The following is a 23,670-nucleotide window of genomic DNA, read 5'->3' as shown; positions in this document are numbered from 1 at the left end:
TTGTTTTTCTGGGAAGCTTGATATAAATCCACTAAATGTTTGGCGGTACGACAAGTTCGCCCCCAATGTCCAGTCATGCCACATCTATTACATGTGCTTTTGTATTTCTGGACTTGTTTAAAATTATCATTTCGGGGGGAAAATATATTTCTTTCATAAACGTGGCTACGTCCACGGCCACGACTAAGTCCACGACCACGACCACGACCACGACTACGGCCGTAGAAATTTCCTTGTTCGAAAGTATTCATGCCGCTCTTTTCGTGATATTTTCCACGACCTTTGCCTCTTATAAAATATTCCCACGACCTCGATGGCGCACATTCCTCTCAATCATATTTGTTTCATTAAAGGGCATAGTCCCAACCGGTCTCCTGTTGTGATTTTTCAATAATAGTTCATTATTTTGCTCCGCAATAAGAAGTGTTTTCAGCAATTCATGATATTTCCGGAAATGCCTTTCACGATATTGTTGTTGTAACAAAATGCTATTTACGTGAAAGGTTGATAATGTTTTTTCTATCATTTCTTCATCTGTTATTATTTGTCCACAATAGACTAATTTTGATTTTATCAGATGAAGGGCTGAATTATAATCACTGATTGATTTGAAATCTTGAAATCTTAACTCTCGCCATTCATCTATGGCTTTTGGGAGAAGTACACTTTTATTATGGCCAAATCTTTCATTTAGCTCTTCCCAAAGTAATTTTGGGTCCTCATAATTGGTGTATTCATGTTTGAGACTGTCGATTAAATGATGTCTCAAAATTGATGCAGCTTTTGCCTTATCTTCCTCAATTTTTATGGGATCTTTTTCAATACCCTTTCCTTTGTTTGTGGGATTAAGATTGTGCATAATAAACTTTTTCCTTTTAGATATAATTTGACATCTGAAGCCCATTGTATAAAATTGTTTCCTGTTAATTCTAGGGCATTGAATTCTCTCTTTTTGAGATCAGCCATTACAATTGAGAAAATGACAAGGTTATTTAATGATTTTGTGTATCATCAGAGATATTAAAGCATATTAGTCTTATCTCCCCCTGATTTAATATCTCAAACATAATAAGCGTAATATAATCATAAATAAAAATAAAATAGATAATATTAATAGATGATAAAACAGACAAAAAATAAATACATATTGCTAAACAAATGCAAGATTTATAATTTATTTTTGGATAATTAGGTAGAGCATTAACGCTACGAGTAATACAATTAAACCCATAATAATAAGAAATGCATCTAGTGTTTTACTTATATTGTCGGCAATTGGATTGATGTGGGTGTTTGTAGATGTATTATTTGCCATGGATGGTTGAAGGAAGAAGAGGATGAAGGAAAAAAAAAATTTATTGTGTTTGGGATAAGGTGTGAGTGGTGTGTGTGAGTTTGTGACGCTAGAAGTCCCTATTTATAGGGGGTAAAAAGGTAAAAATTTTATTTATTTATTTATTTATTATTATTATTTTTTTCAGAATCGAACCCTTGACGATTTACTTAAATTATAATTTTCGGACCACTATGGCATTCATCCCAAGGTGATATTTTTACAATTAGAAAAGGATTTTATATTGTGTAGAAAAAAATGTGGTCATGTCTGCTAATAATCTGTGTTATAGGTAAATTAAGACAATTTATTATTATATTGTTAAACAAAATAGAATCAAATATTACTTAAATTATAATCGTTATTTATTATTATTTGAAAGTGAAATTAAATTTTATGAGTTTATTAAGTGATTATATAATTTATAGACTAAAATAACCAAATGCATATGCACATAATATGATGACATGATCAGATAAATAGAGATAAAACCGTTCATAAAGGCGATAGCAATGCTAAATTAGCCAGTCCATAAAGGCGGTCATTACAAAATAATATTAGCCAGTCCATATAGGCGGCTGGAAAAGTAAAAACAAACATAAAGATTAAATGACATTATTAAAATAAATTATTTTATGGATCATTTAAATTTATCTTGCAACGTTTAGTACTTGTTCCTCCCTCATCATCTTTGGTTCTTTTATTACTTGGTGAGGGTTTATTTTCAGCTGTTGTTGTTGGAGCATTATTAGTTGGTTGCGTTGATGGATTATTTGTTGGCCGTACCGGTGGAATATTAGTCGGTGGAACTGGTGGATTATTAGTTGGTCGTACATGTGAATTACGAGTTGGTGGTACAGGTGGACCATTGGTATTATTGGGATTATTATGTCGGAACTGATTTAAATCAGTCCTTGCTGGGTTTGTAGTGAAGGGTATGGAATTATGCTCAATTATAAAATATAAGAAACACCTTGGATGATGATGTCGACACCATTTGATTGTTGGTCCATTTGTGGGTACCGATGAAGAAAAAAAATGCTTAATTAGGTTTGTAAAAATATTACCTTCTTGATTATTAAGGGTAGAGCTGGTGCTGATAACGTGTCAAGAGGTAGGGAGAATATAAGGAGAAAGAAAATTAGTATAAGAGATAAACTTGTATCTGTTTTATCTTTCTATTACATTTACCGTCCGTCTATTACAATACCTTGTAGATATATATATAGCAAAACATGAGAGAAGGAGACAAGTGTGGCACTATTGTGAAAGACAATGCATTCACTTGTATTGTCACATCAATCTCAACACTAATATACTACTCCCTCTATTCTCATTTGTTTTTTCTATTCACTTTTTACGTAAATATCAATGTAAATTTATAAGTCAAATAATTTTGATTGTTAGTTTTTAAAAATTTTAAAAAGGTAAGTTTTAGAAAATATTATATAAGGGGAATCTATCAAGATCCCACTTGAATGTATTTTTTAGTATTGATTGATGAGAAATCATAGTCAAAATTTGACACTAAAATCCATAAATTCTATTTGAGAATAGCATATGAAAACGGAGGGAATAATAATACCTATTAATGTCGAATAATTTTTTCTTTCTGAATTGAGCGTTACAGAAAAAATCTATGTATTAGATTAACCAGTTTTAAATATTTTATTTTAGAATCACTATATTATTATTCTAATACTTACAAAACAAATTCTATTAATATATTAATTATTATATATATGAGGTAAAAAGTTGTTTCAATATGCATTCAAAATCCTACCTCACTTTCTAAATCTCTATTACAAAAAAACAATTAATAGCGAGCACCAGCCACCAAGTATAATATTTTAAAGGAAATTGACGAATACACCGGTTTTTTGAAGATCAAAGTTAGAGGAGTATACTTGTGGAAAGAAAAAGAATTTGATATCAAACGAAGAGTAATCCTTATGATTTTGATGGATGAAAATATAGATTTATTATTTTCAATCATTTTCACTGTTTAAATCTTATTATGTTTCTTATAATTAAGTAGTTTTCTACAAATAAATCATTTAAAATTTTTTATTATAATTAATTCAGTTTACATCCACCAAAGCAACAATAAAATTCAATTATGACAAACTAATTTCAAAGGTAACAGAGAGCAGACAATACTTTATTCATTGATTTTCGGCGTACAAAAATAATGTTAGATTACAAAGTTACGATTATAATTTCAACATAGATATTGAGTTTTCTCCTTATGGCTTAAACTTTGTTTGGTTTCATGAGTTATCTTTTTTTGTGGTGGGTAGCCACGTACCAAGTGCTGGAGTGCTGACCCATAATAATTATCAGGACCCTCAGAAGGCTACCTGTTTGTTTCACAGCAGCAACACAATTGAAGAATTCCTTTTTAGTTTCTCATGTCCCGGTAATATGTATTCATCTTCATTCATTACATGGTCTTACATGGTCTTCAATGAATTTTAAATATTTATTTTACAATAAAAATGACTAAACATTATACATAACCAATTACATTTCTTATATTTGCAAAATTGTAGAATCATTCGATTCTATGATGCGATTTTAAGAGTTGTTTCCAATTTATGTTAGAATCACAATTTTAACAACTTTGATAGTAGGTGTTTTTGTATATTAAAATAGGTGTTTTTGTGTATTAGCGTATGTGTTTTTATATATTAAAGTAGGCATTGTAAATTGTTAAAATAGACATTTTATATTGTTAAAGTAGACATTTAAAATGATAAGTGGTTTTGCATATAGAAGTTGATTGCTTTCCAGTGTTTTCACATACTAAAGTAGGCATTTTAATTTGTTGAATTAGTCATTTGAAATGGTTTTAGTATACATTTGAACAAGTAAGATATTGTGGCTATTTGAAATAATTAAGTTGGTGTTTTTGCATATTGAAATGTTATTTCTTAATGAGGAAGACATTATAAATAGTTGAGGTAGGCGTTTTTAATTAGTTATAATAAGTATTTTTAAATCGTTAAAAGATTACATTTATAATTGTTATAATAGATTTTTTTTGTATATTGAAGTATATGAATTTGTAAACAATAGTTTGTATTTTTAGTTTTCTACATACTGAAGTAGATTTCTTTTCAAATAAAAGTAGACATTTTAAATAGTTGAAGTAGGCATTTAAAATAGTTATAGTAGGTGTTTTATAGTATTAAAGTATATGTTCTATACTTATAGTAAGTGTTTTATAGCATTAAAGTAACAGTTTAAAATCCAAAAGTAGATATTTTAATATATTTAAGATACTTTAAGATGGATAAGTAGGTGTTTTAAAATATGATATTGTATAGTAATGTATCTTACAGATATACCTAATATTATATTATTCATTAAAATACATACTTCTATTGAAAAAAAAACATTTATTATAAACCATCATAGTACTTGTACATGTAAAATATCTATTGATGAACAATAATTTTATCGATTTCTACTACTAATACTCACTAAATTACCTCCTTTTGGTGATAAAATGCCTATTATATTCATTATAATAACACCTAATTCTAGTCATAAAATTCTAAGTTCAATAAGTTAAAATACCAACCACAAATTGTTAAATCTCTCATTGTAATCTTATTTTGACGATCTAATTTAACTTTTGTTGATGGTTTGATTAAATTTTAATACTCGAGAGGACAAACGCATGTTTGAATAATTAAAGTATGTTGTTTTTCAACTTAAAATTATAAAGAAGATTGTGCATGAGGAAAGAAAAAAACACTTTTATTAAACGCGTGATTAACTTTCAATTATATATATATTAAACTCTAATGGGGCCTCAGGCCTACTCACAAAGAGGTGGTCTCTCAAGAGACACATGCTAATTAGATACCCATATAGGAGCATATCCATGTACCAGGTTATGAACACCCATTCTACTCCATAGTCCCTCCACCCTTTAAATTTGAAACTTCCAACGTTAGTCTGTCATTTTATATTTGTCACATTTCCTAATTATATAATGATCTTATGTTCTCTGTTCAACTATATTTATAAAAATATTTTTTTTTAATCTCACCCATATATTTCTTATATCCACTTGTTTAGGAATTGGGGAGACTGATCAATACCTAAATAACGTAATTTCAAATTCTTGCACCAAAGGAGCAGAACTGAATCAAATAATCTTTACCATTGCAACTCGGCACCTTTCTCTAACAAAAATACTCAAGAATTTCAACTGGAATATTCACACAATCTCTAACTCTCACTTTTTTTTTTTTTTTAGATAACAAATTTTCCTTGAACAATACAAATCCCAAATACTTCAAAGTTCAAAGTTCAAAGTTCAAACTCCATTAAGAAAACTTTCAAGGAACGAAAAAGAAAAATTGCTCACAAGTCCTCCAGATAAAACATTTAATCAAATTTCTTTTAACGAAAAATATGCAAACAATGATTTGAAAGAGTTTATTATACTGACAAAGCAAAAATTCAAAAATAAATTCTAGTTTTCATCAAGCTGACAAAAAGATGGCTGTAGGATTACCAGGGGATGGAGGGTTTTGCCTGAGGACTGACAGTAGAGTTCCAGCCTTGGCAACAGATTCTTCATCTCGAAACGACAAGATCTCTACATGCTCGAGTGCAAGCTGCCTCTTGATCAAGTCAAGGTTCTCCAAAAGGACTTTCATCTCGCCAAAAGGAAGTTGCAACTCCAAGGCATGCGGACCCAAAGAAAGAGTCTCGTCCTTCTTGAACCTCAAGAATGGCATACACAGCTTTTGGATTTGTTTGAAATTTGTAGCCTTACCTAATTCACTTTTCTGCAGTGCTTCCATTATTTCGCTGTCGGGAGCAAAGCTGTTATTTTCAGAGTTGAATTTGCTTTGAAGTATTTTCAAGCAATCTTCTTTCCATCCATCATATCTATCATTGACATAAATTAAGCCAGTCAAGCGCTTGTCATCTGTAAGCTGTTGAACAGGGGCTCCTTTTTTGTTGCCCTTCTTGGAACCCAGAATTTGCTTTTGCAGGAGCTTTCTCATCAGCACGATAGAATCTTGTAAGTATTTGTTTGCGCTCTTGAGGGTTAAATCAGGTGCATCAGCAACAGGCCACCCAGCTTTTATTGCAAAACCTTCCTTTTTCAAAAGCTCCTTCCAAACATACTCTCCGTAATGAGGGCAAATCGGTGTGATTAGCCGTGTCTGAATGTCCATAAAACGTTGTACCAAAGCCCTGTTCATGCCACCAGCCCCACAAGAGAACCTATATTCATCCCTAGCAGCTTGCAAGTCATAAAATCCAGTTTTTAGAGCTTCTCGGAACATGTAGTTCTGGTAGCTTTGCTCAGTCAGGTTTATCGCTAAATTGATTTCATTTTCAAACACCCGATCAGCATATGTAGATGGCTCACCCGCTCTCAGAGCAGAATCTGCAGCAAGAACTTCTTCCATCCATGAAATCTCTTTTGTGAGACGGAGAATTGCTGCATTTGCCGTCTCAAACACGAAATTTGCATCATCTACACCATCACCAGCATCAGCCAGGGCAAAACGTGTTGCATCAGCAGAGAATTCTTCAATAGCTTCTCGTAAAGTCCTGAAGTTCCCAGTGGACTTAGACATCTTCTCAGCATTCAACAAAATGTGTCCATTACATCTGAACCCACGGGGCCAGTGGCGTTTGTCCATTATTGCAGTGTGATTATAAATGCTAAATGTCAAGTGGTTCTGGATAAGGTCCTTGCCAGACACCCGAAGATCAAAAGGATACCAGTATTCAAATTCCTGCTTCATCTGGTTAAGCACATTAGGATTGATATCTGAAGACTGAGGATATGAACCACCACAAAATAAATAATCCCATACTTCATCACTAAGTTGTTCTGGTTTTATGGAACCAGTATGAGATGCATACATGTCTCCATTTTGCAGGAAATGAGCAATGGTATAATAAGCCATGTATATGGTAGAATCAGAAAGGGACTCCACTAGATACTGCTCATCCCAAGGAATGCGGGTCCCTAGGCCAAACGACCTTGAGCAGGCCCACTGGTTAAGCCAACTCAAGGTGTGCTCAAAACCATGACGAGTCTCATCAGAGAAGCAATTCATTGATTCTAAACACTCCTTAGCAAGTTTTTTCCATTCAGGTTCACCATAAGTGATATACCACTGGTCTGTTAGCGCCACAACACATTCATCTCCTGATCTGGACATGACCTTTTTTTCAGGCTCACTATACATAATGGCTTCACCTGTTTCCAAAAGCTTACTTCTGACTTTTGGCTTGGCATCCTGAACCTTTTCCCCAGCAAACTCACCAACAAGCATTGTCCCTTCAGTGAAACCCTTCAAATAAGTCAACCTCTTTGCTTCGGCAAGCTTGTCTTTCTCATTTTGGCTCTTAATTTTCAAATCAGTGCAAACTTTCTCAGCAGGCTTATCTCCAAATTCAGGAATATTAATAATGGGTATGATCTCAAAGGGAAGAACCCATTCATCTTTCACACCAAATTTTGCTCGCAGAGCTGGTTTAGCCTTCAAGTCATTAAGAGCCACAAAATCATCAGGAGCGTCACTAGGAACACTCGTAACTACCCCAGTACCTTTATCTGTCAAGATAGTTAGCATGGGCAGAGTGTAAATGATTTCATTTTGTGCAAGCGGAGACTTCAGAGGTAAACCAATTAAGTCATGACCAGTAAGCTCAACCAAGCAAGTTGGCTTCTCTGGGATCCTAGAGTAGTTCTGATATGCAAGGTTAAGGGCTGCCCTTTCGGTAACAATAAAAACATCAGTCTCACTAATTTCAAAAGCACCATATTTTCCTTCTGGCAACACCCAAGCATTTGTTTGGCCATACATGGTCTCAGGTCGCAATGTTGCAGCAGCCAAAAATACTTTCCTGCCCTCTAAAGCACTCAATTTTGCAGGAAATGGTGGAATAACCTCCATCTTGATTATAGTGTATTCTTGAGGTTGGACCCCTTCACCTGAAGCCCTGTCATGGTCTGCACATGGTTGTCCATCAAGAGGAGAGAAGATTGCGTATCTTTTATCTTTCACAATCTTACCAGCTGCTTTGAGCTTCCTCATATGCCACCTCACAAACGAATCGAAGTATGGGTTGATGTCTGTAGTTACAAAAGAACGCCTCCAGTCAACACCCAAGCCAAAAGCTTTTAAATCGTCAACTGCTAAAGGTGGGAAATAGGTCAGCCATTTATATGGATCCTGAAACTGCGAAATTTCTTGATCAGAAAGGCCAAAACTTCGCATGATCTCCCACTGGTATAGCTGTCTTCCAGTTTTAGCAGCAACTTTGGACTTCTTTCCTTTGAACTTTTCAGCAGGAAGCTGTGAGCCGGCATTTGCATCCTCTTGTTCTGATGGCTGGCAAACTTCTTCCTTCACTGCAGACGGAAACACAGGTGGATTTCCAAACAGCTGAATTTCTCTAGCAAGCTTATCAGCAGCAGCCTTGATAGGCATGCCAGTGCAGTGGAAACCAAAGGGAAAGAGTACATTGGCTCCTCTCAGTCTGTGGTACGCTGCTGCAAATTCTACCTTGGAAATTGAAAATGCATGTCCAAGATGCAGATATCCATTCATATACGGGAATGGAAAGTTTCCAAAAAACTTTTCTCCATCACCGGGTGGCTTCTGTCCCGGCTCAGATGCAAAAACATTATGCTCTTTCCACCAACCCTGAGCTTTTGACTCGATCTCAAGAAGACGATCCCTCCTTGCAAAACTTTTACCACCATCTGCCATTTTGTTTGAAGGAATATTGCAGAAACTGTTCACAGTAAAGGCAATAAAGAGCTATGAGAGAACAAACAGGAACGCATGTAAGAAATGTTATCGCCCTATTAAATTTCAAGTGAGGAGATAGGAAAACAGGACCTTAAACTCAATTTGTTTCTAAAAGTCAAAATACAACATTACTTCTCCCATAATATATTATGGAAAAACTTACCAAAAGCTATTGAAAAACAATTTACAAACAACAATAACAGTTCCATATATCAAGTAACTTCATATATTCTCCAATTTAACATGAACGCATAAGACAAAGTATTATTTTCTGACAGAGGAATTCAAATATATAAAGTCAGGTAACTAAAGTCATATCACAAAAGCAACAGTAGAATCTACCAAAAAGTTGTTCACCAAAACAGACAGAAAAGATATTAGTAATTATATAATGAGCCTTAGCTTATTTTAAGACATCATAATTATTAATACGATACCAAGCAGTAAAATAATTCATTACAGTTGTTCTCAGCGTGAATAAAATTAGAACATGCAAATTTCTAGAAGAGCACATGAATTAAAGCAGAAATACAAAAATATCAATGTATAGAATCTTATCTTGGACAATCAAGCCTCGAAAGTAAAGGCAGGAAGAAATTAACAAACAACAAGAATGTAATGAACCAAACACCACCCCCTATCATCTATTAATATCAAAGGCGCATGAAGAAAAGCAGAAAAAGGAAACTAAAGAATGAGAATTAACAGAGATCTGGAGAAATAAATTACTGGTAACTAGAATGATGTCAAAGTTTTTAGTATACGTGGTTATCTAGTTATGTCAGTACTCAGTACTCTATATATAGAGAGAGTAAGGAAATGAAAAGAGTGAAAATCGGAGCATTTTGTCTACAGCTCATTTAGTAAAGACCAAACCTCTTCATCATTATGTGATTTTTTTCTTTTCACTTACCGTTTAAAACCTCTTCTAAGTTCTAAGATATAACCATTCGTTATTTTCCTACCTTCACAAAACGGCAGTCCATTACTATAAGATATCCTTTGATGCGGCCCAAACGCGGTTTTTTTACACCTTTACAATGCAGAAAACATCGGTTCGTTTATTTTAAAAACCTTTACAGCGCAACCGATGCGATGCGGTGCGGTCTTGTTTTTACTATGTGATGAAGGTGGAGAAGGCTTTTCATGTGTCAATGGAAAATAAGATCTCAACCTGTTGGAGATGAGTTGGTACAGGTAGTTAGTGGTGGAAAACTCACTGGTACTTACAAAGGGGTATGAAAGTGCTCCAGGTGGCCGTGCTGGAAACTTGTGTGTTGCATGGTTTGATAGCAACAATGAGATTGGTGGTGGCCCAAGAAACACTCGAAATCTCACATCATTTCTCATCATCTAGGAAGAAAATGGAAAACAAGAGAGGGATAGAAGGTATAGAAGAACGGCAGAAGGAAAGGTAGTATGCACGTAAAAAGGAGAGGAATAGAAGATGAGGCAAGAAAATTCGGTGGTATTGGTGGTGGAAAGCAAACAGCAGTCCTAAATAGAATTTTAAATATGGCAGAACACTCCTATTGCGGATATCTTTGTCAATTTCTCATCCCATATCCTTAAAAACCTTGACCCATATTTGAGACCCCCAATTTTTCATACAACCACCCTTTCTAACAGCAACCATATCAACCTATATCACTTTCTTATTTCCTATTTCAGCATCTGAGAATTCTACCAAACCCTTCAAACACATTTTCACATCTTCATTCGAAACCACCATACCCCAGATTTCAAACAAATACACTCAAAAAGTCCAAAAAAAAATTTAGAAATTCAAATGAATCAGGATTCATGTACAAAACAAAGTTATACGAGTTGACCAATGTTAAAAAATTGGTCATACTCAAAATATTCTGCCATCATAACTGGAGCTAATCACAGCACACGCTTTACTACCTTAGTGTTTAATAGTGAAACAGCTAGTCCTTGCAAATCATTGAAGAAGATCAACACAAAGATACCAAGCTTTAGGTTATGTTGTGATCACTCAAAAATGGAAAGAAATTAAGGAGACTAGCAAGAGTGAACTTGCTAATGAAGTTGACGAAGTTAACATAAAAAGTTAGAGAACTCAAAGTTTGTTTTTGTAGCTATTCTCAGGAAAAGAGCAATTGAAGTTGCTGAAGTTAAAATGAACTCATGCCCCTTATTGGATACTAAAGAAGCAGCCTCCAAATCCAAAAAGCATGACAAGATTGACCCTACATAAATGGATGGTTAAACGCTCTCTTCTTGGAAAACGCTGCTTTGAAACCACTTCAAAGTTTATTCTTATGTTCCAACCTTAACCTATTTTCCCAAGAGTATCACTGATTTTCCCTCCATTCTGGCCTTCTTGGTCACATAGTAGTAGCATTAACTCAAAGAAGACATCCAACTAAATTGGATTTTTATTATAAACTTGAGCACTTTTCTAAAATTCACTTAATCCAAAATTGTAAGAGAAAATTCCAGCATTTGATTTAGAAAATTCCACTTTTTGAATACGTAATTCACTCAAAATAGCCCAAAATTGATCATTATTCACTTTGTTTGTTTTCGATTTGTGAGGAGACCAACAAATAATCTGTTCAGCCCATAGTCACAGCCTTATTCAGCCCTTCTCATGTTCAATTTTGTTCTTTTCAAAACATTTCATGTATGGTTTCCTATACATATAATTTTTCACTTATAGTTAGGGGTTTCAAAACCGGATACCGGGTCGATCCGGATCCGGATACCTAAAATGCGACAAGGTTCCGACCCGGATTAAACCGGGTATTCCGATTCAGGATACCCAGTTTAATCCGGGTCGGAAACCGGATATCCGGTTTGTTCATATTTTTAATATATTTGGATTTTATGCACCATTCTCCTTTGGTTTTATTTCACCTTTGAACTACTCCTTTCTTCTTCTTCTTCCTCTTCTTTCAATTCTCATTAACATTTATACCTGATCTCAAATCTCCACCACTTACACATGCACAATCTCACTTTCCCTTTCTCATACTCCATTGAAGAACATACCCTTTTCTGCTGCTTCTATTTCTCCTCTATTTTTATCCATCTTTTGACTCCTAAGTTTTGGTCTTTTCAATTTTTTATTTTTTATTTTTTTTTTTGTTAAAATTGGTGGATCTCATCTTGTGGGTTCTTTTCTACTACTTTTGGTTTTATCAAATAATACTTTGACAATTTACTATCTTTTATCTTCTTTTTCATACTCCCCCTTTCCCTTTTATCTCTCTAACTTTTGACAATTTTCTTATCTCCAGTTCAATTTTGAATCTACTTCTGGATTTTCAGTATTCTGCCAGAAAGGTAAGCTGGATTTTCAGTTCAATTTTCTTATCAAATAATACTTTTGTGTTAAACTTTTTTGATTAGTTCTTTTTTTATTCATCCATTCTCGAATTGCTCAATGGATAGGGGTTGAAGAACATTAGGAAAATTGAGCTGTTTGGTTTCTCCAAGTCAACTCGTTTCCCTAGATTAGGAACTTTAGGAAGAAACATACGGAGGGAAGAGAATGAGAAACGGTTGTCTGTCTAAGTAACTAAGCGGGAAAACAAAAGGCCCAAGCTAGATTTAGGGTTTTCAAAACAAATTTAAAATTAAAATAATATTAAAAATCGGATAACGATTATCCGGATTCTCATAAAATGTGATCCGTATCCGACCAGTATACTCGGTTTAAAAACCGGCTACCCGATTGGGATTATCCGGATTTAGTTAATCGGATGATTTATAAGGTTTAGAATATCGGATGATTCGGGTCGTGTTTTCCAAACCGGATATTTTTTAACACCCCTACTTATAGTAACATTAGCCTTCAAATTTGTTATGTTCATTCAAGTTCAGCCTAAAACATAGAGAAGATTCTCAACACTAATTTGAAAAAACATCAACACAACCTAAATTCAACCCATTTAAAAAACTCCAAAAAATCAAGAAGCCAAGAAGCAAAATCAAATGAAAATGTGAGAAAATTAGAGATTTAACCATTAAAGAACTAAAGAATGATGGCAGACTAGTTTCACTAACGATATCAAAAGATCCTTAATTCATCAACTTAGTTGCTAATACAAATCAGACGTTCATGCATCAATCTCAAATTGTTTACATAGTTTATTAAGCTACTTTTATTACCGGTTATATGTTAACTAGGCATATAGGATATTATGTTATGTCTTAATTTTTTTTTGCCTTAATAAGTTAGTTATAGAACTAATTAGAGCACGACTAAGCCAAGGCCGTATAAAGCTCCCTCTTTGGAGGGACTTTGTCAGGGTTCGAAGGAGTCCAAGTCATGTGGAAGAGTTGTTACAATGTGAAGCCTCCTAATCTCTAGAATCCTAATATCTAGGGGGATCCCTGTGTGCTAGCTTATCTTCAAGGGTAATCCATGTGCTTCCTATCTTCTAGATAATAATTCTATATTCAAGCATTTGAACCTATACTTGAGGTTGGACATGTATTGGGGCTATGTGAAGTAATCCCAACCTTATGCATTTTGCGTATGTTTAGACGTATGACTTAACAGTTTTAGTTTAGTTTTTGGTTTATTATTCAAATATTTAGTTAGATGCCTAGCTCTAAAGAACATCAATGTCGTGTTGATTGTCAATATTCAAAAAAACGTCAAGACTTGTGTCTATTTGCTTTCTATGTTCTATTTCCGAATTTTGAGATCAAAGAATCCCTCCATTACTTATAAAACTAGCAAAGTTAATTTTGATTGTGAAATCCTTATACTTGTTACATGGTGAATGTGGTAAATGGTGATATCAGATTTAAGCAGCTAACTATCCGAAACACATAAATAAAACTCCTCTTTCTCACATCAAAATCAACCGTTCTTTCTTCTAGTTGTAAACAATCAAAAAAATCCGTAGAACCCTAAGGACCTCATGTCCAAAATAATTCAAAGCAATTCATCATTGATGCAAGTGTTCATCGAACACGGTCCTTGATCGAGAAAACCCTTGAAGACGATCCCTTTACTTGAGACAAATTACTAGCCTTCAATGATTTGGGAAATAATTCTAGGGTACATAGAATGTGAGAGAAGAAAAATGCAAGGGAAAATTTTGAATCATATGTTGATTAAAAGGAGAGAATTAAATGTTAGTGATTGATGATTCCATAGTCTAATTGAGTCATTCAACCCATTTATTTCTATTTTTGGACAGCACTGATTTATTAACCCTTAGAATAGCACCTCAGATCAAGGCCTCCAATGAAGGACTGTGCGTGCGTGCATGCGTGTGTACATATAGAAAATGAGAAGAGCATATATCAGAGTAAACAAAAACTCATTTATGAGAAAAATCTATTAACAGCTTATGTTATTTGAATCTTTCTATAGTTTCTCTTTCCATTAAATAATTTCAATCTCTTCTTACCTTACATTCATTTCTTACCTTCACAAATGGTTATCCATTACAAATATCAAATGCCTTGTCAAAAACAAATCACTAACAAATATCAAAGATAAACACAAGTCTTGATCTAGAAACTTTATAAAGCCGTCATTTGTATCACATTAAGAAATAAACACGTAAAAAAGACACCCAAGGTTCAAAGGCCAACAAATAACACATAACTAAATGACACCCGCAAAGTGAACATTATAAACAGCCACAACACAACTTGCATTTAGACAAGGGTTTCACGAAGATGGAGATGTTTTAGAAAGCCAATAAAATATGAAACTAATTAAAAGTTGGGTAGAAATTAATACCTTTGAGTTACCAAAAGCTTGTTAGTCAACTTCCGAACTTGATTCCTGAAAGTCCACGCTTCAAACTGTTAAAACCAATCAACAAATGAAGCATGCATTATGAGACAGATGTAAAGGCAAAGCGTGGAAAATACCCAGATTAGGAAATACTTCATCCCAAAATACACTTTGACATACATTTATATGGCAAAGATAAAAAAATATGTTTTATCATCTAAAACTCCTAAGTACTATATTACCCTTTGAAAAGTTCTAATCAGTAACAGTGATTCTATTTTTGGCATAAATTAATAATGAAATAACATTGAAGCACCTTTTATCATGGGAAAGATCAGTGAGAACCAATTTATCATTCACACAAACGTAAAATTAAGGTGTTTGGCTCTACTTTCCCAAGCAAATATGATGAAGGAATATCAATATAAAAATTCTAAGTGGCTTAAGATCAAAGAAAAAAAGTACTTAGATGCAATAAAGAGAAACATTTACATTAAAATGTTGAAAAACAAGTGCGAAATGAATTTTGAAATATTCCACAAATAAAAGAGCAAATTTTGGGACAATGGGAATAAAACTAAGATCTTTCATTTATAATACTAGAATATTAATATTTAATTTGAGCACAATGGATTCTAATCTAGTGCGCATTTTAGAGGTTATATATTATCGAGTAAGAAGTCCTTAAGAAATCGATTATTACTTATCACACAGCATACTAACTCAATTAATACATAGAAATAAGTTTTAGTCTCCAATCAATTCAATACCCTCTTTTTGCATTTTTATTTTACAAGTATAAGATTTTGGTAAAACATAATTTACCAAGTACACTAGAGGGCTTAATATTTAAATATCTAACAAGTATAGCTATAAAATAATCCATCAAGGCACACAATAACATAAGAAGCATGTATTATAAGACCACAAAAAAGGTCAAGTCAATAGATAATCAGGTATGAAAATATTTTGTCCCAAACGCAGATTTCAAAATTTAGTTTGCCACAAACTAAAAGAGTTGTTAGACTCCCTATATTTTTTAAGTGTCCAACTTTCTATTATTTATGACTTTCTTTTAATTCATCCACATTCAAAAAATTTCCTCTATTGTACAATTCTTTCTCTCATTACTCCTTACCTTCACATAACATTTAAATATCTTTTCATCAATAATTCTCGATAAGATGTCTAATTAACATAAACGAACAAAAAATAAGCAAAAAGAACATAGGTCGTATCATAGAAGAAAAAAACACACGACATATAACGATATCACAACTAATACTGCAATGTTAATCGTCAACTTGAAGAATATTCATTAATATTCAAGTTTTTTGGATCAAACATTTAAATTAAAGCTTATATAGACCTTTTTGAACCTAATACATATTAAGAAAAATTATAACAGCCAATATATTAGAATAACAACTCATAATGGTTCTTAATCCATGATTTTAAAACACTGAGACATAACGGGTTTCACGAAATAGTGAGTTCAAATCTGATACATTGGAGTCCTTTGTAACAAAACAACCTCATTTTTATTCTATGGGTACACGTAAAGGAAGAAAAGCTTTTTTTACCAGAAAATACAATACTGAGAAGCATCAAAAAGAAGAAAGCACATCACAAAGTTTTAAAATGAAAGTGTATATTCAAGGTCAATATAAGTTAATTTTTGTACTAAGATTACATCTTTAGAACAATATAAGCATTTTTAAAGGTTATTTTTCCAATCCTATTATCCAGCAGTAGACTAGTTGAGTTATATCATAAAAATGCCGTCCTGTTTTCCAATTAGTTTAATTCCCTCTTTGTGCATTTTAATTGTTTAAAATTAAGGTAAAACTGAAGTTACCAAGAAAACAGGAGAAATAGAAATTTTGATAGCATCATTCAGTATTTTAACTCCAAATTCACTCATCATGCACTGTGCACACAATGTTAACAGCCAAACTCACAAGCCAAGCAATATTGAAAATGTCTAGGCAAAAATTATTCAACAAATAAGGCACCCAAAATGAAATCTTTCGGCTCTAAATCTTCATGGGAAGGACATCAGCAATCATCTCATAGAAAGGTTGAAGGGTTGGGGAAAACAATGGCTCAAAGAAAATTAAAAGAAAGGATCTAAAATATGCAGGGAAAGAAAGATGAAAAAGGGGAAGACTGGATTGTTTACCAGGAAGAGTGAAAAGCCAAAGTCATGAAATGTTCCAAGAAAGTTGGGTCTTATCCATCCTATTCAAAATCAACCAAGATGCAAGTGGAAGCTCTGCACGATGGTCATTCCGAGACAAATACACGACTCACAAGCAATCAAATAGAAGTATTCATTTCACAAGCTTTACCTGATTAATAACATGAATTTGCAATTTGCAGGTGATTAGTAAATAATTAAATATGAACAGAGAATATATCAGATATTGTTCACCATTGAACAAAGAAAAAAAGGTTAACCAAAACCAATTAGATTTTGATTTCCCTTTGAATATAGCGAACAATAACAAGAACCATAGCACATTGATTTGACATCCAATCCCCTCTTAACTGGATTTAAACTTAGCAAATAAAGCATAGTGCTATAAAACCCACATCTTAAAAAAGCCACAATACTACTCACCGCAAAGCCTCAAACACCCCAGTAATGGAAGCACTAGCAAGTAGTTTTAATATGGCTTATCCAACATAAAAACAAATTTTAAATACCCACAGCTCCCTGGTTGAATCCGCAAAAACTCGATTCATACAAAACCAAAACACAAACATTGAATTATATAGATACAACTAGGGATGGTCATGGGGCGGGTCTGGAGCGGGTCTAGCTAGACCCGGCGTTGACCCATTAGTTTTTAATGGATCTAGTCCCGGACCCGGACCCTTATCGTCTGAAATTTTTAGACCCAGACCCATTTAGTCTGATGACTCTAGGGTCCTAAATGGGTTTAAAAAGTTAGAAATGAAGAACAGAAATTAATACAAATCAATACCAAAATTAATACAATTGAACTCAATAAAATTAACTTAACTTATATGCTCTTAAAGCTATACTCTTTTCTTTAAAAATATACATAGGGAAAAGAAAAGTTTTCTATTTCTAAGTTAGAGGATGAGAAACATCATTACAAGAAGGAAATAATAGGTAGCAGCTATTTTGGAATTCCAAAGATAGGAAATTATAAGTTGTTGAGAAGATGGAGATGAAACAGGCGCCTATACTAAGAAAACAGAGGGGCGGTGAGATTGATACAGAAAAAGACATTTCTAATGATATCCTTCCATTCTTTCAAAGAAATTTTTAATCACGAAATAACCAATACACACAAAATGATACCATTTAAAAGCAAATGAATACAGATTTCAAGGTTCACCAACTAATAGGAACCCAGTTGCGATTATACTAATGCAACAAAGGGAACGAACAAAACAAAGAACTGAGTCGTGAATTTCAAACAAATCAATTCAAAATATAATTCAATTCCACTCATGATTTTGAAACCTTACGCTTAAAAAAAACAAATCATATTTTCTCAACATATCAAACAAAGGAACGAACGAAGAGTAAAGAACGAACTGTGATTCTCAGGAACAAATTGTTGAAGCACGTCCAGGGCTGGAAAAGTGAACAACTTTTCTGGAACTTTTAGGGAGAGAAAGTGAACTAGTTCTTTGAAGAATACAAAATGCTGCTTAGTGCACTGCTAACGTATGAATTAGGGTTTCATTTTTCCGATAGATGCTGAAGTAGGTGTTTGGTTTTGGCTAATTTTTTTTGTTGGTTTTGAATTTTGGCTTGTTGGCCGGTTAAATGCTAAAAAGTGTTTGGTAAATGACTTTTAAAGAAAGTTGTTCCAGCTTTTTTTTTTTGGTTGGCTTTTGGCTTCTTGGTCTACTTTTTCTCTAATAAATAGTCAACAGTCAACACTTAAATTTATCAAACATCTCTACAAACAGCTAGCTTTTTCAGATAAGTTAAAAGCTAACAAAAACAGCCAATATTTCCAACTGGTCAAACAAGCCAACTGCCAAAAGCCAACGGCTAATTACCAAACACCCTTGAAATCTTTTGGACATAAAACAAAACCACAACAAAACAATTCTAAAAATAAGTTAGGCTAAAAGATAAATCTCAAAATAAATGTTTTTATGTCTGATTATGTGGTAAATAATCGTCCATTATTATCAATAGCGATTTTATTAAAATATTAAAAAAAAAGTGAAAAATAGTATGCTATTAATAACAGCAGGTGATCAAGGATATAATTTTGTATTCCTTAGAAGTCTTATGTTTACAGCTATTAGATTGTATACTCGAGTTGTCTAGAAAAACTCTAAATCTTCATCATCTGGTCAATACATCAAGAGGCATCCAACAATCCCTTTTCTTTTTATCGACACCTCTTATATAATAAATTTTAATTGCCTCTAGATAACATCTCTTTAAAAACTCTGCAAACACCACCTAAACGAAAACAAGCTAAAACTAAAAATTGAATCACAATGACCAACGAAAATGAGCATGAATACGATTCGGAAAGCTTCTAAATCGATTCAAAAAAATAGGAGAACCACAGTCGCGTGCGATCGGGACGCGATTGGGTCGCATGAAAAACATGACTGGGTCGCGGATGGGTCGGGTGAAACGTGCGACTGGACCGCGGTTCAGTCGCACATTTCACGCGACCCAATCGCGGTCCAGTCGTGCGTTTTATGCGACTCATCCACGGCCCAGTTGTACACGACTCCGTCCTTTTTTTTGATTTTTTATTCCTCTTGTTTATTTAAATTATTTTAATATTATTTAATATATGTTGTACTAATTTATTTATTTTATAATTTATGTTTATTATATTTATATTTTACTTAATATTTGTAATTGTTTAATTTAGTAATACTAACTTAATATTTTTATTATTGAATGTTATATTATTATTATTATTTAACTTAATAATTATTTACTTATTATTTTTACACTTAATATTTATTAACTTAATGTATGTTTATTTACTTAATATTTTATTAACTTAATGTATGTTTTATTTTTTTATTTTAAACTAACGTAATATTTATATTATTAAATGTTATTTATTATTATTAATTACCTAATATTTATTAACGCTTAAAAATTAATTTACATTTGCAAGGCTTTGAAATTTTACGTGACAATGTAGATTATTCTATTAGATTTGTTATGGATAGGAAATTTAATTCTATTGATAATTTATATGCTTGGGCCAATGAGATAGCATTAGGAATTGGTTTTCAAATTACACGTGTCTCGTATAAACATAAAGAAGAACGTTCTAGAGTTATTTTGTACTTACGATGTCATCGCAATGGTAATATTAGGTAGGGGTGTTCAAAAAAACTCACTTGCAAAACCCGACCCGAATTATCCGGTATCCAGTTTTAAAAACGGATAATTAACCCGACTCGTCAAAACCCGGTATTTCAGACTGAGTACCCGGTTTATAAACCGGGTATTCGGGTCGAGTCCGGATATCTATTTTAGTAAAACCGGGTACCCGATATCCCTTTTTAAAAAAAAAAATTAAATGCTTATTCTTATTATATCTAATATAATAAATATATTATAATTATTTTACCCTAAAAAAATTAAATGTGTTAAAATTCAAAGTAATGTGTTAAATTATATTTTATTATTGTCCTTAAATAATATTTCAAACGGCGTATTTCAAAATAAGTGTTTTCAGTAATTATTAGATTGATAGAATGTTTCATAAGATATCTCATCCAATGATTAGCTCAAGAATTTGATTTATTCTTAATGTGGTATTGGCAATTAGATTGTAAATTTACTAAAATTATCTTTGATAATTAGAATTTAATTAGGATCACCAAAATAATAACTAGTTAGTAAAAATATTGTGTTACTTAGTTTTATCTTATTATTAGTATAAAAACCTGTATAATGCACGAATTTATTATTATAGAATATATAAAAATATTACTTCATAGAATATGTAAGTATATATTATCGTGATTAAATTTATCGAATATAGGATTATGCGGCTGTTTTATATTCGTGGGTGGAGAGACTAAGAGACATTTTTGGCAGTGCTCAGTCTCCCGACGTTATTGTAACTGATCGAGATGACGGTTTATCTATAGCTATCCGTGATGTCTTTCCAGGTAAATAGGTTATAATCATTAATTTTTGTCGTTGTATTTATTAAATATATGTTATTTACATCCAATCTTCTCTTTAATGTAGATGTGCGACATTTATTATGTGGTTGGCACATTGCAAACGACGTTGAGAACATGGTGGACAAATTGTGTGGTGGGAAAAGAAATCAACAAGGGCAGATATTTAGGCAAAGCAGATAGAACCCCTTGGTTAACTGTTCTACGCCCAACGAATTTGAAAATAAATGGGGTCGATTGTGGCTACTTGGTCAACTAGAAATAAAAGGGTCGTTCGATATTTGGCTAGAACATGAATTCCACACAAAGAGAAATTTGTGCATGCATGGACGAATGATTGTACACACATGGGTAACCAGATACCAGTAGAGTTGAAAGCCAACACTCATCATTCAAGTACTATCTTGGTAGCAATAATAGCTCTTTTGATACCCTATTTAAAAGGGCACATGCACAAATTACTAAATAGCAATCGAAGATTCGACAAACGCTGTAGGAATCCATGAATTCTATTTCAAGGTCTTTGCGCTATAATTGGATGAGACCACTATATCATCATGTATCCATTCATGCCTTGGAACTTTCCTTGCTTGAGCATAACCGTATGTTAATGTTGGGTGATTATGTCTTTGACAAATACGCTTGTGCTTGTTATTTTTATTTATCGATCAAGTCACAAGATTCGTTGTATTTGAATGACATACATCCATTTTGGATGACCCTAACGTACTTAGAGGCAGAAGCTGACGCCAACGAAGAAGTACGACACGCAAATGCTGATGATAAAGAGTACTTTCAATCTTTGGTTGATGAAGTGATTAAAGCGAATCCTGCAGTTGTACGACACATGTCTCAGGTACTTGAAGATGAATTACACCCGGATGGTATCGATATACCTGAGCCACATACAAGTCCACCAAGAAGGGGAAGACGAACAACAAGCAAAACCCTCAGGAGAAATAAAAGCACCTTTGAGTACAACAAATCGTCCTCCAGGGCCCGTGGATCGAGATCTTCATCACGCGGGAGATTTAGTGGTCGTTCAACGTAATTGTCCGTTGGAATTAACTTTAGTTTCAACTTATCTGGTACTTGTCTATCTTCTCTATTATTCAAGTTAGTTTATTCGAAGTGAATGTAACTAACTTTTTTTGCTTACAGATGGTGGTTTAAGAGGTTGTGATTTTTCACTTTTTTCATGGCCGCAATATATTCTGCATATTCTTCCACCATACTAATTTGATTGGATTGATGTTATTGAAAATTGTGGATTTAAAGTTGTTGCCCTCACAAAGTTGGAAGGCGAGGAGGCATAGTCGCTTCTACACCAAGCAATGTTTATGGAAATGCAAGTACACAGACCGCAATACCTACATTTGTACTTATTAGCAGAGTCGCTAGATGAAGCTATGCTTAGAATTGGTTCGCATAAGAGACCTGTACCGTTTTATTCACTGGTTGGAAGCACCACTGGAATCGTACTCTACAGCGACGTTTCTTAACATTGCCATAGCGTTCTATAGTGCTAGTGACGGTAATCCCTTAAACAACTGTCTAGTTCTTCCACTAAGGAGAACACCGAGAGTGCATGGTGTAAATAAAGTTCTACACATTGTTGGGTCAATTGAAATCTTTATGTTCAACTTTTAATGAACGATGATTTATCTCCTGTGTCGCAAGTCCATTAAGCATGGAGAGAAGTAGCTGACAATTCATGCAGACATTTAGAAATACATTTTCGCAGCAGGATTTCTCTTTGGAATAAACTATTTGGGGTAAGACCACAACCACGTAATATCACCGCTGAAGATGCAGTCAATTTAGACAGTCTATAGTAAAAATAGTGTATATTGATTTAATAATTGTATTTATTGTACACTTAATTATATTACTTTTTGTATAACCTTTGTATTTAGAAAGCATTCAATTTGTATAATTAAATACGTTAATTAAAATATTAAAAAGCATTGATTTTAATTAATAGAAAGCATTCGAGTGGTTTAGAAATACAACACAACACCAACAAATAGTTCATTATTACAAAAAAAAAATGTCTTTGAAGGACCTTGCCCTTTAAAAGCTTGTCATTCGGCAAATAAATCTCTAACTTCTTCCATATACAGATTAGCAGTCTGTCTTTCTCGGGGTTCATGTCCACGATAGCAGGCATCCTAAGCAGTGGTGCGATACGAGTTGGAAATTCATTTACAAACGGCATAAACAAAACAATGGTTTAAATAGATAATGAATAGCATTAAAGTAAAGGAAAGAGATAATATATTAGAAACACTAACGTATTCAACTGTACTATCAACTGCACCAAAACCACCACTCGGTCCTTCGCCGAGGAGGAGAAATAGGTGGGAGAAAACTCTAAACCAGTCAACATAATCAGGAACAGCCTCTAATGGAACAGAAACCCAACAAAGTGCCTAATCCCCAATGCGGGCACAATAAGGGAAACTACGCCATGCCTTCGTGCAAATATACGGAGGAGCAAAGGTGATGGAATACGTACCCTATGGCGGTCGCGTAGCTTTAGTAGGTCTCATAGGAGGGGGAGGAATACCCTGTACAAAACCAAGCTGTCTAACTGTCCTCTCGGGTAAATACACCTCGACGATATAAAAACA

At 33.5% G+C, this 23,670-nt stretch overlaps 2 protein-coding genes across 5 annotated transcripts; both read right to left on the bottom strand.

Moving 5' to 3' along the window:
- Positions 1-289: 289 nt before the first annotated feature.
- On the bottom strand, positions 290-859 carry LOC130798864 (uncharacterized). Its single transcript, XM_057661962.1, has 2 exons — positions 636-859; positions 290-488 (listed from the first exon to the last, which is right to left on the bottom strand). The coding sequence occupies exons 1-2, from the start codon at positions 857-859 to the stop codon at positions 290-292; spliced, it is 423 nt and encodes a 140-aa protein (XP_057517945.1).
- A 4,690-nt stretch (positions 860-5,549) lies between these two features.
- On the bottom strand, positions 5,550-18,598 carry LOC130797429 (leucine--tRNA ligase, cytoplasmic-like). 4 transcript variants are annotated; one of them, XM_057659993.1, is made up of 4 exons: positions 18,444-18,598; positions 17,052-17,220; positions 14,873-14,937; positions 5,550-9,121 (listed from the first exon to the last, which is right to left on the bottom strand). In XM_057659993.1, exon 4 carries the CDS (start codon positions 9,094-9,096, stop codon positions 5,833-5,835), a length of 3,264 nt encoding a protein of 1,087 aa, XP_057515976.1. In that variant the 5' UTR covers positions 9,097-9,121; positions 14,873-14,937; positions 17,052-17,220; positions 18,444-18,598; the 3' UTR covers positions 5,550-5,832. The 4 variants fall into 4 exon arrangements, with proteins under 4 accessions (XP_057515976.1, XP_057515975.1, XP_057515977.1 ...); XM_057659992.1 differs by having other exon boundaries at positions 14,873-14,917; XM_057659994.1 differs by lacking the exon at positions 17,052-17,220.
- Positions 18,599-23,670: the final 5,072 nt, after the last annotated feature.

Source organism: Amaranthus tricolor, chromosome 13 (genome assembly GCF_026212465.1).
Source record: "Amaranthus tricolor cultivar Red isolate AtriRed21 chromosome 13, ASM2621246v1, whole genome shotgun sequence".
NCBI classification, from domain to species: Eukaryota; Viridiplantae; Streptophyta; class Magnoliopsida; order Caryophyllales; family Amaranthaceae; genus Amaranthus; species Amaranthus tricolor.
Note: the sequence above shows the minus strand (reverse complement) of the source record. Positions and strands in the feature narration are given on the sequence as shown.

Bases quoted from the DNA above. Each gene is read 5' to 3' on its own strand.
- LOC130798864 (XM_057661962.1), bottom strand. From the start codon at position 859: ATGCACAATCTTAATCCCACAAACAAAGGAAAGGGTATTGAAAAAGAT. The intron at 489-635 runs GCGAGAGTTAAG...TCACGTAAATAG, and splicing joins CCAAAAGCCATAGATGAATG to CATTTTGTTACAACAACAAT.
- LOC130797429 (XM_057659992.1), bottom strand. From the start codon at position 17,077: ATGACTTTGGCTTTTCACTCTTCCTG. The intron at 14,918-17,051 runs GTAAACAATCCA...GTGGACTTTCAG, and splicing joins TTGGCTTTTCACTCTTCCTG to GAATCAAGTTCGGAAGTTGA. The intron at 9,122-14,872 runs GTATTAATTTCT...TACTGTGAACAG, and splicing joins AAGCTTTTGGTAACTCAAAG to TTTCTGCAATATTCCTTCAA.